The sequence below is a fragment of the Corvus kubaryi genome, unplaced genomic scaffold, assembly GCF_017639235.1.
Source record: "Corvus kubaryi isolate FWS band 111438036 unplaced genomic scaffold, C.kubaryi_AGA036_p1.0 76, whole genome shotgun sequence".
NCBI classification, from domain to species: Eukaryota; Metazoa; Chordata; class Aves; order Passeriformes; family Corvidae; genus Corvus; species Corvus kubaryi.
In genome coordinates this window covers 8,813,738-8,832,493 of record NW_024582063.1, presented here as the reverse complement: position 1 = coordinate 8,832,493, position 18,756 = coordinate 8,813,738, and the positions used below count along the sequence as shown (strand labels likewise).

Genomic DNA, 18,756 nt, shown 5'->3' with positions numbered 1-18,756 from the left:
AGTGCAGCCTTTTCCCACCCTGTCATCATTAATGAGCTGTGAAAGTCAAAGCTTAATTTTTCTGTACTTTAATGAGGATCCAAAGAGAGGCTTTTTTTGCCCCCTAAGCCCCAACCAGCCAACTCCTGCAGTAATTAAGTGTTTAGGGAGCAGTTGAAATAATATTTAGAAGTCCCCAAATGCAAGAATGAAGTTTTCCCCACCGTCATTATTTCCACCTCACAGCACAGGTGTGGTACCCATCCGGGCATTTCTTGCTGAAGTTGCCCTCCCCTCTCTGCCCTCTCTGCCCTACCCCAGGCTGCGTTTGCTTTGTGTGTCTGCAACTGGTGAGCTGCAAGGTGAAGGTTTGCAAATGCAAATATTAGATACATTCAAGGTGGATGAATTGGCATTGCTCTATGATTCTTTCATATTTCTTGATCTTAATGTTATCTCTGTAAAGCATGCTTGTACTTTAGTGTAGCTGTTGCATGTTCATTTTTAGGTAGGAGAGTAATACTTGGTATAACTTAGCAGCATGAAATATATTTTGGAGCCAAGTGCCATTCTGTTATGAGTAATGATTCAATAATGGTGTATAGCTGAGTCCAAAGCAGCTTTCTTAGGGCTACTGCTGCTGGTAAATGTGGCTTTAGAACTTTTGACCAATGTTTAAAAAAATAATTGTGTTAATAGGATTTCTCTAGGTTCCAATATTACAGGAGAAAAAAAGCTTCATTTGGATGATATATTTTTTTTTTCATTATGAGGAGTGTGCCATGTCCCTGGAACCCCTTTATCATGAAAGCATTGCTCCTCAAGCTGCTTCTTGGAATAAGGATTTTGAAATGGTATTTGTGCTTCAGTTTAGTACACTAGGAACAAGTTTCGAGGTTTTAATACTATTTTTCAGTTGCTTTTTAATATAAGTGTTTCTCACAACTTGTTTTTTTTCTGCTGAGGGAAATGCTGTAGTTTTGTAAAGGTGAACAATTACCTTCCCAAAATTTTATCAGGTCTTATGATTTCTTACAATAATAAAACACCATATCTAAAGTAAGTGACTCAAAGGGAGTCTTTATCTTGTTTTGAATTTTCCTGGTGTTTTCAGGATTATGTGCTGTGTTGCCCTGCCTCTGGGTACTCAGCCTCCCCTCTTCTTTTCTCTCCTGGCTGAAGGATGCAGTGAAACTTGGCTTGTAAAAATTTTGTGTTTAGCTTGCTGTGTGTTTTTAGCAGAGTTGGAGTTACAATGGATTTGGATACGATAACTTGTATGCTACATGATTTCAACAATTTAGTATTTAAATAAGTGCACTCTTTGAAAGTAGGCAAGAAGGGGAAGGTGTCTATCAATAAACCTTGCTTTTTAGGGTCTGCTGCTGGAGACTGAGAACAGATGATGGTTCTAGGGCTGTGGTTCTTTTTCTGCATTGATTTTTGAGGAGCAAATTTTGGAGGCAGAACAAGGAGAGGATGAATGAAATTTAAACAGATTGCAGGATATCTTCAGTTTAAAATAGGAAATTGTGTTGCGGAGTTATGTGAAAGTTTTAAACATGTATTTGAAACAGTTGTAGCTTTTCAACTGATGAGGTTTCAGATGTTGCTTTTCTACAGTGTAAGTTATAAAGTGGTTTGCAGTGAAGGGCATGAAGATGTATTTAAATCTTAAGTCATTTTATTTGCTGAAGAAAAACATGAAGTCTAAATTTTACAATTTATATATTGAGACCTAATTGCTGGACAGGCGACGGGTAGTAATGTATTAGTGTGGAAGCTTTTCAGAGCCAATGGAGAATAGAGGTCCACCTACGTGGAACTTGTTTGCAGATCTCGGATTTTGTGTTTAAGGTTTTCTGTACACTAGAATGTAACCTTGCATTAAGGTAAAGCAAGGCAGCGTTGGTACAGAAACAGTGATCCTGGTGAAGCACAGGGACTTGCTCGGCTCCTGTTGTCCTACGAAAAAGTGGAGAGGCAGTTTGACTGCGTATGTCAAAAAGACATTATGCAGTGCATATATAAAGTAACAGAACAACTACAACCATTATAAATGCAGAAGTGTCAGAAAGTTGAGGGAAGGGAATAGTTTAAAAAGCTGCATCCCGTTCCCTGCGAGCAACATAATTAGTTTTGTGTGAAATAGCAATTGTCATTTTACATCGTGTGTAAGTTACGAGCAGGGCTGCATCTGCTGCAGGAGTGGCACTTCCCCGCAGCCGACGGGAGGTGGCATTGTACCATTAATGGATGCTGCTGTCGCGCTGGCTGCCTCTAATTTGCTTAACTTCTCCTACGAACTGGAGACGGAAGATGCGGCTCATTTGTAATGATTTGCACATCAAGAATTGTGCTCACAAGCTCAGAGTCGTGGTGTGTTATGGTGCTGTTGAATCTGTTGGTGTGGCGGGGTCACTCTTTACTGCTGTATAGTTCTGCTCAATTTAAAAAGACAAAAGTTCCTGCTGAACCGACTCCGGCACCAACAAAGCTGTCTGCAGATACTTAAAAGTAGTGCCTGTGCTATACTTTGATTAATGGCCAAACTAAATCTTTGCTGTTCACCTATGATAAGTGAAATGTTGTTTCTCTAATTCACAAGGGAAACATTGGATTATAAATCATACCATATAAACTCACCACCACTTCAAGTGAAACTGTGGGGGTTTTGGCCAAGAATAACCTATTTGCTTTTAAAGAAGAAATTAAGCACTCGTAACTGAGAATTTCTGCTGGGTTAATATGGCTAAGGTGACTATTGTGAGGTTTATGTGTTTTGTTTCCTGTAACTTTCTTCCTCTTTATAGTAATTCTGTTTTCTGAACATTTTAAAGTGTGCTGAGCAGCTGATGTCTGAATACAAAGTTATTAGCAGATCAGATGAGAATGATTCACTTCTGTTTAAACAGCCCTTTGCTCTCCATGCCCCCTGAGAACTCTTATCACATATTTGTCCAAAAAATCCCCACAAAAACTAACAAAAAATCCCTTGCTTTATCCACCTGCCTGGTGGCTGATAATATCAGCAATGTATCTCTTTATCTCTTGGTTAATGTGCCTTGGTATTCTGAAGGGGGGAAAATTCCAGTAACAGATTCAATTTACATGGACAGAAACTTGAGCAAATGCCAGCCTAGCAGGGGGGCCATTATTCTGCTCTATAAATAGGTTTAAAAAAGAAACACACACACACACACAAACCTGTGAATCAACATGTTTTGGTCTAATTGAGGGAAAAGAAAGATAGATGAATTTTGAAATACAAATTATCACCTTCTGTTATTTTAAGTATTGATTTTGCCAGCATTGTGATCTTAAATATAAAGAGTTGTTAACTTTTAAATACAGTAATAGTTGTATTCCATTCTCGACAGTCACAATTTAAAAAACCAAATTGGTAACTTTTTTTAAAAAAAAGACCCTTCTCGGCATGCTTAAGACCTGTGAGAAAGACAGAATGGTCTGCAGCCATAGCCTAGTCAAGGCTGTCTTCAGCTGAAACAGATTTGAGAATTTTCTCATGAAGAGAAATCCTTAAGTCTAACCTGTGAAGTGTCGTTGTAGATGCAGCTTGCCGGTCTGACATCTTGTGTAAATATGATGTGTGAATGAGATGTTTTATTTACACTCCCCGAGTTCTTGCTCCAGCAGTGAGGATGCTTTCTGTTGCATCCCTGTAGTGTTTTTGGAGGACGAGGTTTCAGACTGGGCTGCCTTTAGAGTCTTTTTTCTTTCTTGTTTAAACAACAAGTTTTTGCCAGACTGTGTTTACTAAAAACTGGAGATTTGCTGCTTGAGATCCTAAAGCCAAAGGGAGCTTAGCTTCATAGAAAATGTAAGTAGGAAACTCGCCATCAGTAATGCATCGTATTATTCTGATGCTTTCATAAGCTGTGTGCTATAATCAAGCCTTATTTACACAAACTAGCCTTCACAGAAGCCTACACATAAATATATGGTAAATTTGGTTTTATGTAATCTGCTGTTACTTGTACACAGTGCAAAACCTAAGCAAAAAGAAGGCTTTGTGCGTGAAGGGTTTTGTTCCCAAAAAAACAGACCAAAATGTTTCAATGTGCAACCTGATTTTTGTACTCCCAAATGAAGATGTCAATTCTGCTCTTAAACAATTGAAAATACAGATGCAAATTGCAGTTGATCACCTCAAATGTGTGGCATGAAAATAAAAATTGCTAGTTGATATTATTAGCCTGCATGCTATAATTTTTATTTACTGAATAAGGAAAAAGATTATTTGCCTCTGTTTTCCAAATAGACATTTGATGCTGGAAAAACTGCATGTTATTTGTGTGTGTGTTTGTCAGTAGGAGTTTGCAGGCACTCATTAAATCTGCTATTCTGTATTATAGTAATTTAATTTGAGTAGATTATTTAAGAAGCAAAATAACTGTGGTAGATTAAAGTGCCATTGACCCTGAGAGGTGTCGAGGGGCGGGCTGGTCTCGTGGTTATAGTGTAAGACTGGACTTCCTGCTTTTTATCTCTGACTCTGTCCTAGATTTTTGTGTGACATTAATGTCTCAGGATTATCCTAAAAAGAAAAGAAAAAATCTGGATAGGTGAAGGAGTTTTGGGCATCAAAATCAGAAGCTTGATTTGAAAAGCCCTGGCAGTAGGAAATAGGATTAAACATTAACATGAAAAATACATGGCCGGTGTGAATAAGGTCTGGAGGTGCAGAAGAAGTACTGATTACTGGGAGTAACAGGTTTACAACAAGCATTTGGAGTGGGACAGCTCTCTAGAGACACCTGAGTGTTCCACAGAAAATGACAACAACTGACTGCTCCCAGAACACAAAATGTTGTGAACTTGGAGTAGCTAATTGAAAGCACAGGTTTGGGGAGAGCATCAGGTATTTTCTGAAAAAAACCTGATCTCATTTGTACTCAGGCTTGTTGTAAGTACACTGCGTGTTTCAGGTGAAGTACATGGTCTTGTGGTTTTTCTTAGGCTCTGTAACCAGAATAAGCAGTAAGATGTGTCCAAGCTGCTGATTTGTAAAAATCTGATGTTTTAATCTGGCTGTCATAAAAGCCAGTTGTTAACTCCAGAAGAAAGTGTACTTTACCTGTTTATTTATTATTATTATGATTATGATTATTATTATTACAGAGGGGACTAAAACTTGAAGATAGTGTACAAGATGCCTTATGAAAGTAAATGGAGCTAGCTGTGAGGTTAATTAATGTTTGCTTTGTTTCAATAACAGAACAGCAATAAAACTTTCTCTTATGTCACATGATCATTTTAGAGGAAGTTTTGATTCCAGCTTGGGCTGCTAAAAGAAAGAACAACCACAGTTCCCTCTATTATTTTTTATTTTCTTTTTTTTTTCTAAAGAGAAGCATAGGTGTTTATATGTTTTTGAATAACTTTCAAATGAAACTTCCTATTTTCATACTCCATTTGATCTTAGCAAATGTTCATTGGACTTGCCTCACTACTTTATTGTTTAAAGACCATGATAAACTTCTTATACTTAAATATAGATGGTTCAGTTCTATGCTTTATAAATTGCTGAAGCATTTTAGGCAAAGCGTTATGGCCAGATTGCTTGTGGGATGTTTTATTTAGTGACTGTACCTTATGGTATCTTGGCTGACTGAGTCTGATGAGAGTGAATTAGGTTGGAGTTGCTTTATTTGATTCTCTGGAAATGTTTCTTTACATATATAGATATCAAAATATGATAAAACAGTAATCTTTTAAAATTAGGTGAGTGTAAGGTAAATAGAATTTCCAAGTGTCACTAATGGTTTTTCATGCAATGTTTGTCTTAATGGCCACAGAAGGGGAATACATTGTGTTTCTTTTCAGGATGTTTAACAAGTCCAATTACTCATGAACAGTTTCAGATACCTGATGGTAGTTCAGATGGGTCTCCTTATTTTCTTATCAGTGCAGAAATGATACTTGAGAGTACGCTGTTTGTGCTTGGAGTTTGGGGTAAGAGAAAGAGCCTCCTCAGGTTTTGAAATGCTTATCAATCCACTCTTCTTAATTCCAAGAAACCATCTCAGTGCAAAGCCTTTCCTGACTCCTGGGTGTCTGGGGAAGCACTACATCCACCTAGAGTCTAGAGTCAGTTTTCCTGTGAGCTGACTTGAGATGCATCTTTTTTTTGATGTTACAGTTTGTCCTACAAAATTTTTGATTAAGTTTTTGTTCTTGGTGATTCACAAGCCATCTGGCCTGAGTTGCACAGTGAATGTCTAAGGCCTCCTGTAAGCCAGGCTTCTTTCATCTTAACTGGTGTTTGTGTGTGCTGGTCATGAGGCATTATTGTCAGCCTGGAGGAAGCTATTTTTGGAAGAAAATGTGGCAGGTGTGCTAGTAAAAGCCTTTAAAATCCTTCAGCATGAAGGGTATATTTCAAGTAAAGGTGCTGTAGAAAGAATGAGAAAATAGGCCTTGGTTTACCATTAATAGCTTTATTGAGAATGTGTGTTCAGGAGAGGTGAAGTTCTGCTTTTTACTTCAGAACTGGCACTGTTTAAAATAGAGTGTTGTCAGCTATGTCTCCCTTATCAGGAAGTAAGGTGTTGCTGTGTATAATGCAAATATTGAGATAAGTATGGAAACCATAAAGAAATGGCCTTTCAGTTGAGAGCAGCTGCTCTGGAAGGAGGACAGTGCAGGGTAGTGAAGGTGTTTACCTGCACCATCTGTCCCTGTCTAAACCTGATAGCATTTTACAAGTCTCCTTCCCTTCAGTTATCCCAGCGGCTGCTGCAGGAATCGCTTTGTGCAGGAATTTAGCATTGCTGTTGACTTGTGCTACTTGGTGCTGGATGTCATGGCCATGCTTCAGGAAGGGAGAAAGAGGAAAGCTCTCCCTTTAATGAAATTGCAGTAGTTGGAAGAGCTATTGTCTTTTTTTCACTACTTGATTATTTCTCTGATTTTCTATTTGAGGATGATATGAATGTTTTTGAGGATGATATGAATGTTTTCTATTTGAGGATGATATGAATGTTGAGTTTTGCAGATGTTGTTCTGCTAGTCCTAGAATCACCGACACTGTGTACGTGTGTACACATGTTTATTTTTATACAAATCCGGGTAAGGTCCTTGATTTCAAGGTTCATGAAGGAAAGATTTGGCACAAATATCCCCATGTTATTCACTTAAGCTTATGTGTCACTACCATATATTGTCTAAATTACTTTGCCGATGGATTGAGATGAAAATGTTTTCTTAGTGAAGGCAGATATTGTAGTTCAGATTTATTGCAATATTGAAGCTTTAAAAAAAGCATATGCCCTGTGTGGTATATTATATTAGCCAGCTACTCTGTGTCCCTCAAAAGCACTTCATAATCTACAGTTTCTAAATTTTCCCATGATGTTTAGTCAAGATAAAATGCAGTAATATTGATGTGGTATCCTGGGCTTATTATGATCAGTGTATTGCATCAGAAGTCACATGATCTGTTTGAAGTAAGGAAATGTAAACAACATATGTTTATTTGTAGTATACACAGTGATTTTTCCTTTTTCTTGTTTTTTTTAAGGAAAACATTTATTTTAACCTGAAACAAGGAAACTTTGGAACCTAGGGAAAGCAGCAGGAAAGCAGACATTGCATGATAGGAAAAAAGTTGGGCTAAAATTTAGTTTTTGTGAAAAAGGGGACTCAGGCGTTGCCCTCAGCTGAGTTTTCCATTTTCTGTTCTGTGTTGGTTCAGATGACTTGTCATGCAGTTTCTGCTTGTGCATGAGAATACAGGCAGAGTTGTTCAGTCCTGAGAGAAATCTGTGTTACTTGACTGTTCTTAATTTATTCCACTCATGTCAGTTTGGTCATGGCTAAAATGGATGGAAGAACTCAGTGCTGCTCTTGTCAGAGAACTGCAGTGACATTTTTTTGGCTTGGCATATATTGAAAGTGTTCTTGAAATTGGAAATATGAGCTTGGATTTTGAAGAAGTGGACTCTGGTTTACTTTTTGACTCTGATTCTATATATGTCCATTTTCTTCATCAGTGCTACTTCCTGTAATGAACAGTTCTGTGAAGGAAGGCAGTGTAACTTCGGGTCTTCAGAGAACTGGATCAGCATCTCTGATTGCCAACATGAAAGGAAATAATACCAAAACTGAGAAAAAAAACTTTTGTAGAATTTCTTTCCTCTGTGCTCTGAATTATATTTTTTTCCCCATATTTAGGTAATTTTTTTTTCTATTGGGCTGTAACTCATGAGACCCATTCCCACTGAATGTATTTGGGAAGAATGGATTATTTCCTTTTGTGGAATTATTATAAAATTTAAGGTGTGTCAATATGGGATAGTTAATTGTAGTATAGGAGCTGAGAATGTAGTAGTCAATCTTATTAATTCTTGGCTTTGCTGTCCTTATTCTGTAATAAGTGTGTAACTTAATTTAAAAATAAAAATCTTCACTTGTTGGGAAGAAAGCTCCCTTGAACTGAAAAGGCATTTCCATTTAGTAGGTTTCACTGAGAAATGCTATGAAAACCTTTCACCAGCAGGTTTGTGTGGAAAGGCCAAACTTTGGGGTTTTTTTTGTTTGCTTTGGTTTTTTTTGTTTGTTTGTTTTTCTTTTTTTTAAAGGACAGTTACCTAGAAGGTCTGCCTTTCTGAAGGGCTTTAAAAATAAATTGCAGGAACAAATTTTGATTTTTACACAAATTCTCTCAATTTACCATAATTTCAGCTTCATCTGGGTGCTTACATGGGTTGGTAAAACATTTTAAAAATGGATGTAATTAGGCTGCTACAGTTCCTCATGTGGTTGCTGTTACATCTTTGTGAAAGTTTCTTGGTGCTGGTAGGAGTATCAATCTGTAAGGAGTGGAATAAATTCTGATGTGTGGCACCCTTATAGTGATGTATCGGTCATTCAAAGGCCATTAAGTGCAGTAAAATTTTCAGTGTGAGGGATGTCCTACCTCAAGAAACAATGTCTGAGCCATCCTTCCTTGTTGCTCTTGAAACAGCAGCCTCAGTTCTGTGAGGTGCTGAGCCTCTTCCAGCTCGTGTGGCAGCTGCCTGAGGAGGGGGCAGCCCTCTGCACATCCCTGAGCTCAGCCTGGGTGTGCTTCCTGCCTCTTGGGGAGCTCTGAGGTGATGCCTCCCTCTCCTGACCCTGCGCTGGGACTCATCTGGAGCTCTCCTTGGCCGTGCTCATGCTAAGCTCCATAAAATGATGAGCAGGATTTTTTGCCCATGCTGCACTGCTTTTCACAGTAACAGCTATGTGACTGTATGCTAATTGTTGTCCTCTGCTGGGGAGCTCTCGTGGCTTTTGCCACCAAAGCTATTTTAGTGCAGCTTCTGCATTTTTTTGACAGTCAAAATGAAGATTTCATCTTCATTGCAATCTGGTTTTCTGCCTGCTTTAGAGCAGACAGTGTGGTGTGTATTTAATAATGTTTGTATTTAATAATTTTTGTAGTTTAAAGCCTGAGTCAGTGAAGGCCAAGTTTTCTGCACACATCGTGCGACTGAATACGTGTGTGTGTATGGCCAGGGACTGTCACTCCCATCTCCCCTCCCTGCTGTCCCTTGTGCCGGTGCACAATAGCAGTGTTGGGTTGGATGCAAGGGGAAACAACTTTTCATACCCATGTACAGTTTGGGCTGGGCTGTAGCAATACGGAGTCACTGGCAGTGGTTATGCTGTGGAAAGATTTGGTATCTCTATGAGACCATTGTGAAAAGCCTCCCATGGTGATCCCAGGAAAGGGTGTGGGTTAGCCATGAGACAAATCCTGCTCTCTAAGACAAAACTAAGGCATGCAGTAGACTACTGCACCCTCCCTAGTGCTGCTTTTATGGATGTTTCAGGCCACTCTGGTCTGCTCAGCTCTTCTGGCCAAGGGGAATTCTCTAAATATGTTTTGCTTTACTGTCTGTCACTGTCCAGTTTTGTCCAGTATAGAAGAATCATAACTGTAATGCCTGCAAGTCTAGGAAGTGCCTGTGTATGCATGGAAAAGACAAATTATGCATGAAATATATGGCGTTGCTGTGCTTGAACAATGCAATCTGTAGGTGGCTAAAGGGCTAACTAAATTGCAGGCATAATGAAAGCTCTGTGGTATTTAGTATATGTTCTGTCAGCATTAAACAGTCACCTTGTAAATATATGTTAATTTTGAAGGTGTAACTGACCTTTTTAATATTAATTGAAATGTCTCATGTTTAGAGGTTGGTGCTATCCTAGAAGAGACAGAAGCCTGTGACTGGTGGAGCCTGGGTGCCATTCTTTTCGAACTTCTCACTGGGAAGGTAGGGCTGGGGGCAAGTGACTCGATAAAAGTGACGTCTTGGCCAGTAGTTTCTCACCAGTGGTGTTCCCAGTTGTGATTCATTTGATTGTCTCTCTCAGATGAGCTTTACCAACCTGAGGACTCTCAATTTGCTTAGTCTGCATGCAACAAGAGAAGCAAAACATGCCCAGCCTTCAGCAGAACAACTTAATAAAGCTGTATCAAACTAAGGACTGAAAAAAATAACCAAAACGATGCTGCCCTCTTAGCTACAGTGAAATCCAAGTTCCGTAACATTCCGTCTGTACACGTACAAAACTTCTGCCCTAATACTTCGAGTATTCTTTTCCTGGGACTGCATAGAAGCCATATGTTGCTGTCACATACTGATTCAGTATTTTGAGACAATGAGTGCTCAGCCAAATCAAACTGGTGTTTGGTTGACAGCTCTGCACGAAGAAAGCAAAGTCCACCAAATTCCCAGGCTCTTCAAATTTGAGCAATGGAATGGAAGCTTTAAGATGTAAATGTTCTAAAGCTGTATCTCAGGGAGCTCATCAGCACCTGTAGACTGCTTCCTCCCAGAACCAGTACTTCATACTAGGAAGCGCTGAATTTTGGCTTTGTGTGTTAAATTTGCATGGATATTAGGAGATAATCTAACACTGCAGTTGTGAAATTAATAAATGTGCCTGCCTACTTTGGTGTTTTTTTTCCTTTTTTCCTTTTCTCCTCCAGTCTCTGGTTGAGTGCCATCCATCAGGAATAAACACTCACACTTCTTTGAGTATACCAGACCATGTATCGAAGGAGGCCAGATCACTGATTCAGCAGGTAGGTGAGGGGAGAATTTTTTTGCTCTTATGTACATGTGTGGATAGGGCAAATACTTGCCTCCCTAACTTGTTCTGGTGAAGTAAATGTAAAACCAGAAACCTGCTGATAGGAACGTGGATGGCTCTTTTGTCAGCACTGATGGATTTTGCCCAAGTTGTCTTGTTGCATCTGGAAACCTTGACTTCTGCTGCCAGCTGTGTTTGTAGAAAACTGGAGTGCTTTGCCATTTCTTCAAAGAACAAGTTTGGCAAATGCTTTGGAAACGCCTGCTGGTGATGCATGAACATCTTAGGAATTCTGCCCTAAATGTTCATGGAAGCATTTGTAATGAACTAAACTAAAAAATGCTGATGCCAATTCAGCAAGATAGCTCAAAATCCTATGAAACCTGTAGCACACTGATCAGAAGTTATGACCTTGCTGTGGTTGAAAGTCTATAACTCTCCTCCAGGAAACCTTCTGGATCCCATTTGTTACGAAAAGTACTTTAAATGGTGAATCCGATGACTTTTGTAGTCAGAAGATAAGTGGTGGGTTGGACAAAAGGCAAAACTGTAAAATAGAGACAAATTTCCAGACTGATACACTATTTTAAAATCAATGGGAATAGTATTGTTTGATGGTTTTAGTTTACTCTTAGCTTTAGGTAGTCATGACTGAACTTGTAGTACAGGGTCTTGAAATTCAATTAATGCAATCTTCCTTCTAGTTAATTTTGACATAACTGTGGAAGTGGTGCCTAGATCTGACCTGTTCCACTTGAGAAGAAGAAGAGATTTGTGTGAACTGTGCTGTTAAGCTTTGAAGAGGATGCATAGTGGATGCATTGCTAGTGGGTGCATAAATAATGGCATCACTTAGATGTAGTTTTGAACAGAGCAGAGAGGACTAAGTAGTTCTTGAAGAAAACAAAGGAAACAGATTTTGCAAATTCAGTGAGTGAAAAGACCCAGTGACAGATTGATTTGTGTGCTGTTACTGTGAAATGATTAGTGAAAATGGAACTGTATGTTTGGACACCACCTATTTTGACTAAGTGACATGAAGTCACTGAAGGTGAAAGCACGTGTCTGTATTTCTGGCAAAGGTAGAAAGGGAAATGACTGAAGAAAAATCCCATTTTTATATAATCTGCATTTATGTAGTTGGATGGTAGCAAATTTTTACCCTCACCCATAGATGCTATAATGCTGAGGGAAAGCAAAACTACACTTCATGAAGGGAATTCCTCCTATTACGACTAGAAGACAAATGAAGTCATCCAGCCCATGTATCCCTGCCAGTGAAGGATTGTTTTTTGCTGTAGACTAATGTATTGCCTATGTTCACATATGCCAAAGAATGTCTCTCTTGCCACTGGTGGGTTTAAGTGGCAAATGTATTTCTGCCACTCACAGCTGTGTTAGAAGGCCATGTCTGTTCAGAGAACAGTCTCCCCAGTGCCTGTTAGGTCAAGCTGTCTGGTGTAGGGTGGTGACTTATCTGGTGGAGGTTCGGTTATATGAAGCAGTAAATCACATTTTTGTTGTGTGACTATCCAAGGAAGCTGCCATTCATTGTTGAGGAAGCCTTGTCAGGAAAAGGAAGAGAGCTCTCTTGGCATGGATAGCAATTTGTCATTGCGACTTTCCTTCCCCCCTCTGCCAAGGGTAAACAGGTCAAAACATCACAGAGTAACTCTCTGGGATCAGTGTTCAGCTATACAGAAAATTTTGTCAGGCGTTGTCTCCTGCTGTGGCTTCCAGTCCAGGTGACTTCATTGTAAACACCTTCTTCATTTAGCCAGCATCTAAAACACAGAGATCTTTTTACTTCTGCTGAAAGATAAAGTTGTTTTTTGATGTTGATTTGGTATTGTGCACTCAGGGATTTTTTCAGGAACCTCCAATTTCTACTACCAGCAAAATATGCAAAGTGACTTTTCAATAGGTATCTGTTTCAGTTTACATTTGTTTTCTAAGATCAAAGCTCTTCTGGAAGGACAAACTCCAGAAAATAAGTGACCATGCTTGGTTTCCCTTTGCTGGTGCTGCCTGTAGTTCCAGGGAAGACAGAGACACCCTGGCTGCATCTGTGTGTGCTGGCTTGTGGGAGATACCAGAGCAGCACCATTCACTGTCAGCAAGCTACTTTTACTATGTGACACTATGACTGCAAATAGCAGAGCCATCTTAAAATGTGTAAATTCCTATGTTTATGGATGTAGACTCACTTAGATGTTGACTGTGTCAAGATATGAATACACATTTTTCCAAGTGACAACTGGGAGAAGTTATCCTATTAGCTGTTGCAGAAAAAGCAAGCAAGAGATCATGCCTTCGTACTGGCTGTAATTGAATAGAGTATAAACAGTTCTTGAAAACTGCAGAATATGTTTGTGTGTCTTTATTAGTCTCTTTGGAGTTTACCTTTGCATTCCCTTTTATATGGATTGGTATCTTTAAACAGACGTAAATATTGTGATTTCCTTTTCACATGAATTCAGCATGTGATGTACAACTAAAAAGCAAACGAGGTGCTGACTTTCAGGAAATTTCCATGAAGCCATTAGGCTGTTTTGTTTCTTTCACTGGGGTTTTGATTTTTCAGTTTTAGGCCATTTGTAGGACTCTTTAAAACCTTTTTTTTTTTTTTAGGAAATGGAGAGCTGGCTATGCTATCCTGATATTTTAGGACCAACTCACAATTTATGAAACGGAAAGTTACAGACCACTATCCCTGATGTAGCCATAACACAGTGGTGTGAGCAAAGGTTAACATGAAGCAAACGCAGCGTCCAGAGTTCTACTGCTGCAGGCTCTGGCTGCTGCTGTCTCTTTTTAAAATGAGGTTACACTTAAAATGAAGTCCCAGTGTGCAGTGCTTCAGGGAATTGCATGCTGTGATCAGTAGTCTCTGAAGACTTTAAGACTGAGACTCAAGGAAAGGAGAGTCTTCTTCCATTTACTGGATTTTAGGAATTTCAAGTATGCTTTTGCACTCTTGAAAGTAATTCATAGAGCAGGAAAACGGTAGGATGTCCCTTACCTTAGACCTTTCTGGAACTTTTAAGCAGTTGTTTTTGTTCTTACTCACTGAATCATGTGTATTTTTCTTTTATGTCAAGCTTTTGCAGTTTAATCCTGCGGAGCGTCTTGGTGCTGGCGTTGCTGGTGTTGAAGACATCAAATCTCATCCATTTTTTGCCCTTATAGAATGGGCAGATCTGCAGAGATGAGAGACACGTGCCCTCTGAACAAACTCAGGTCAACTGGACAGGTTTCTCTGGCACAGGAGCACCCTGACTCGCTTCCTTTGGATGTCTGAAACCACTTGGACATAATGGCTAAAGGATGCTGGAGCAATGGAGCCAAAAGTGAACACTTTTAACAGGAGTCACTGGTTGTACAGGGTGCTGGCTTGTTTTTACCACAACTGGTTGCTACGTGTGTGTTTGTGTGAGTCCTTTCATCAAAGGAAGGTTTGTGAGGCAACTCCTGGGCAGCATGTTTGGCACTGCCAGCTTCTCAGCTAAGCAGGAGCAGGAATGTCCTCCTGGTGCTTTGTCCGGTGATGGAAGTGTCTATAGATGGTGCCAGTTGAAAGTATTTTTTTATTGTGTCAATAGACCATTTCCCTATGCTAAGTGCAGCTCTTGGGGGTGTGGGGAAGGAAAAACCAAATAATTTATTAATGGTATATGCTACAGAAAATACTAAATAAAATACTAAAATGCTTTATGCAAAAGTTGACACATTAAAAATAATATATCCATTAAAAATTAAGAAAGCTGTTGCATAATACTGTGGAATGTGTCTTGAAAATAGCATATAATTTCCCATTCTGGAAAGAGCATATAAAAGGCAAATAATGCTGTCAAATGTTGTACTTTGTTGGCTGGCAATGTCTGTTTAAAACTCTTGACTCTGTTGTATTTGATGAGCTACATGTTAAAGTCACTACAGAAAGGGAAATCTTCTTTTCCTCAGCTGGATAAACACTGCTTTAGCACTCTAATAAGGAGCAAGAACACATAACACTAAATAAATATATAGATAAAAAAGGAAAAACTCTTCTCTCATCGCTGCAGCCACTGCTTTATCATTTAATGAACTTTACTTCCTCTAAGTGTCCTATTTTTAGCTGCTACTTCAGGAAAAAAACCTTTCTGCTCGTGTTCTTGTGCTTGAGGAAGCTTCTGAACTCCCCTGTTTGTTTGTTAATAGTCTTAATAAATCAAAGAAAGCCTTCACTCACTCTGCTGCTTGAACAGGAAGGAGCCTGGGATTTGCTCATGCCAAATGACTAAGTGACATCTCTGAGCAAACCCTAGTGGGTAAGACTTGGGGAGGAGCCAATTAGCTGACCTGTTTGTTTGCTAGAAACGTCTGGAGAATGGGAGAAGAATAGAAGACATGCAGAATATTTTGCTGAGTGCTGCTATTGCTGCTAAGCAGCCCTGCCTGTTTGGGTTCCTGATGTACAAACGCTGTGCACGACAATGTACAGATTATGGATCCATGGGTTTTTTCCTAAATGTTCCCTTGGCTTGCACTCTTTTTTTTTTCCCCCCTTTTCTTCTTCTCCCCAGCTTTATCCGGAGAACAAAGGGCAAATTCCTTTGGGAAAGTGAGATGACAGCAACAATTATTGAATTTACAACTCAAAAAAAAAAAAAAAAAGTATCCTTCCATTTGTATTTTAGCAGTGTATTTTATGGGCACTCCCAAAAGTGCATCTGCACAGTCTCCATCTGTTAGACACCAGGTCGGTGTATTCAAATAAAGTGGAAAAGGAAAATGCTTCACTTAAACAAAGGAAATCTGGAAACTTTTTTTTTTCCTTTTTAAATTATTCCACTCCCCTCTTTTTTTTTTTTCTTCCCTTTCTTGTGATCACCAGGCCAGCAGAGGGGCTGTCACAACACTGCAGGCTGTAACCAGGTCACTAGTATCACTGCCTACCCAGAGCCGTCCAAGATTACATCACTTTCAGAAACTATGTTTCAACCCACCACCCTCTGGCTTCATAACAGGAACTCCCTCAGGTGAGCCACAGGAACAACTTCCTGTGCCGAGCGGGTCGGAAATCTCTAATGCAGAGACCAAGCTGATCCCGAGCTTCCTTCCAGCACTGCCCTGGCTGTGACTCTGGAGAGGGCTCATTGCTCAAGGAAAGCCTCCCTCCCCTCGGCCACCTGACTCCCTCCCTGGGGTTCTCTAGCCCCGCCACCACATAATGCCACTGCCTGTGTTGTTCTGTCCCATTGCATTTGCCTGGCGATAACTGTACAAAAAAGTATTTTCCATGTTACTTCGAAATGCTGTCTTGTTCAGGTTGTGCCCGTGTGCTGGCTGCAAGCAAAGACAGGATAAGATAGCATGGGAGCACAAGCTGGTCTCTGTGAGAAGCAGGAAGAAAACTCAGTTCTGCCAGAAACCAGATGATCAAAGCATTGTTTAGTTAATGACACCAAAATATTTTTTTTCAGGTATGTTAGTGTGAGGAAATCTAGATCATGGAGAGCAGAAGGAATGGCAATATGACTTGCCAGAAATGAGCCTTTGAGATGCTACAAGTTTTTGTAATATTACCACTGAGTCAGATAATTGTTTTGTCAAGTGAAGCACGGCCTGGAGTTAATTGCACAAAACCAATCCTGCTTCTATCTTTATTTTTTTTCCTTGATCATGTATTGTGTTGTATTGGTGTTTACATGTATTCTTTTAATAAAACCTTTCAAGCCTAATTCAGACATTACCTTTCTGAACTTTACATTTACTTCTTGAAGACTCACCTTCTTACCCGATCAGTGCTTTTTGTCCTTGGCTTTAATGACTTGAAATGCTCCTAGGTACCTTCTTCTTGGTATCTTATGAAGCCCTGTGATGCACATCTCCATTTTGATGACTGTTCATTCCCACTTCCTTCTGTTACACCTAATGGCTAATAGCAAAACAAATCAGTGCCTTTTTTCCACAGGAATCAGTTACAGTCTATGTAAAACACACTAAAATAAACCTATAGATTTTCCTATTCTCCTGTGCATGTTCAGGTAAAGGAGATTACACACTTAGGGCATCTCAAAGTGGTAATTCATTGCACCCTGTTGAACCACCCTGTAATGTTCTTTGTGTCCTACTTAGAGGAACTGGGATACAAAATGTTTGAAGGCTTGCCCTGGTAGAATTACCATGAGGTGAGCCTGGGCCCCTGCCCAGACCTACAGGAGAAACTGCATCTCATGAAATACAAGGGGCATAACTTTGAATGGCTGTATTCACAGCTTCTGTTCTTGTAGCACAGCTCCTGTGTCTCCTGTGAAAATCACCTCGCAGACAGCAGTCACTGTCACGCTGACTCTTGGTGCACCTTTGGGATGCTGAGTTGGCAGGGTTACCCACTCTGGAACATCCACCCCGCTCCTCTCTCCAGTGCTAACCTGTTCCTTGGTGTGTCCCCGCAGCGAAGGGCACTGGGATGAAGAAGGCTGAGGAGGTCAGCCCTCTCTAAATGAAGCACTCAGCATAACAAGGTACAGGGAAGTTTGAAGTAAACCACTATGGGATTTTTTTTTTTTTTGAGTGTGGTGTCATTTGTTTTCTCAAGGATGCTGAGTAGGAAGCCAGAGAAACAGAAGCTTCCTCTGTGGTGAGATTTATGGTAGGGATTTTAGCAATAAAATGAAAAAGTGTATTAGTTTCTTTGGGTTTGTGCTTTCTGTGAGGGCTGTGCTGTGAGCTGAGCGCTGTGGCTGCTGCCTGGTCCCGTGCTCCCTGTGAGGGGCCATTTCCTGGGCACTGGCACATGCCATCCTGTGGCCGAGCACCCCAATGTCTTCCTCCAGCCAGCAGCACCTCTGGCAGCCACCCCTCAGCTCTGTGCATCTCCAGAGCCACCCATGCCTTTCAAATCAGAGCCCCACAGCTTTTTGCAGGCCCCAAGAAGTTTGGTGTGTGGGATTTGCTTGCTTGCTTGCAGCAGTGCCCTGTGGAGTGTTGCCCATTCCCTCATCTCAGCAGCTCGTTCCCTCAGGACTGCTGTGCTCGGGGGACTATTGGAAACGCTGCTCTCATGTGGCCAGGGCCTGTTGTTTCCCTTGGCCACGCTCCTGCCCAGCAGCCTCCTGCACGCTGTGGTTGCCCAGGCCTCCTGCCCAGGCTCTGCCCTGCCGTGGTTCGTGGCACCACGTACATTAATGGTGGTTGTTTGGCGTGTGCCCACCAACAAAGGGTAGGTTGGGGTGTAGTGAGGACCGGATGTGGGCCTTTGGCCATCCTGGTGCCCAAGGACTTTCCATATGGTTGTGCCTCCAGGGCCAGACCCCCTGTGGGTGTCGCACCATGGTGCTGCAGGGGGACAAGGGCCATGGCAAGATCACCAGGCTGGGGCGTAGCTCCTGCTTAGGGGAATGGTTGTGGGGACAAGGGGGGGAGTAAGGACTGGGCCAAGCAGCAGCAAGGATGCTGGCAGCCCCAGTCAGGCCATGGGGTGTGCGTGAGGGGCTCAGGCAGCCCTCAGGATAGGGTGCCTCGTGTGGCTCCAGCTGCCATTTGGGAAGAGGTGGCAGAGCCAACTCCCACAGGGGGAATGGGACTTGCTTAAAAGGTGCCGAGCAGCTGCTGCTGGCAGCAGTGGTTGAGACTGGCAGCACAGGGCTGGCTGCTGCGCTGCGGGGCTGGTGGAGGGCTGGTTGC

At 40.9% G+C, this 18,756-nt stretch overlaps 1 protein-coding gene across 5 annotated transcripts in view; it reads left to right on the top strand.

The window, feature by feature from the left end:
• The window catches only part of RPS6KC1 (ribosomal protein S6 kinase C1), an 86,596-nt gene extending 69,788 nt beyond the window's left edge, over positions 1 to 16,808 (top strand). For all 5 annotated transcript variants that reach the window (XM_042051488.1, XM_042051487.1, XM_042051490.1 and 2 more), the window contains 3 exons: positions 10,180 to 10,262; positions 10,982 to 11,077; positions 14,187 to 16,808. In XM_042051488.1, the coding sequence (XP_041907422.1) occupies positions 10,180 to 10,262; positions 10,982 to 11,077; positions 14,187 to 14,297 (290 nt within the window). In that variant the 3' untranslated portion in view covers positions 14,298 to 16,808. The remainder of the gene's footprint in view (positions 1 to 10,179; positions 10,263 to 10,981; positions 11,078 to 14,186) is intronic.
• The last annotated feature ends 1,948 nt before the right edge of the window (positions 16,809 to 18,756 follow it).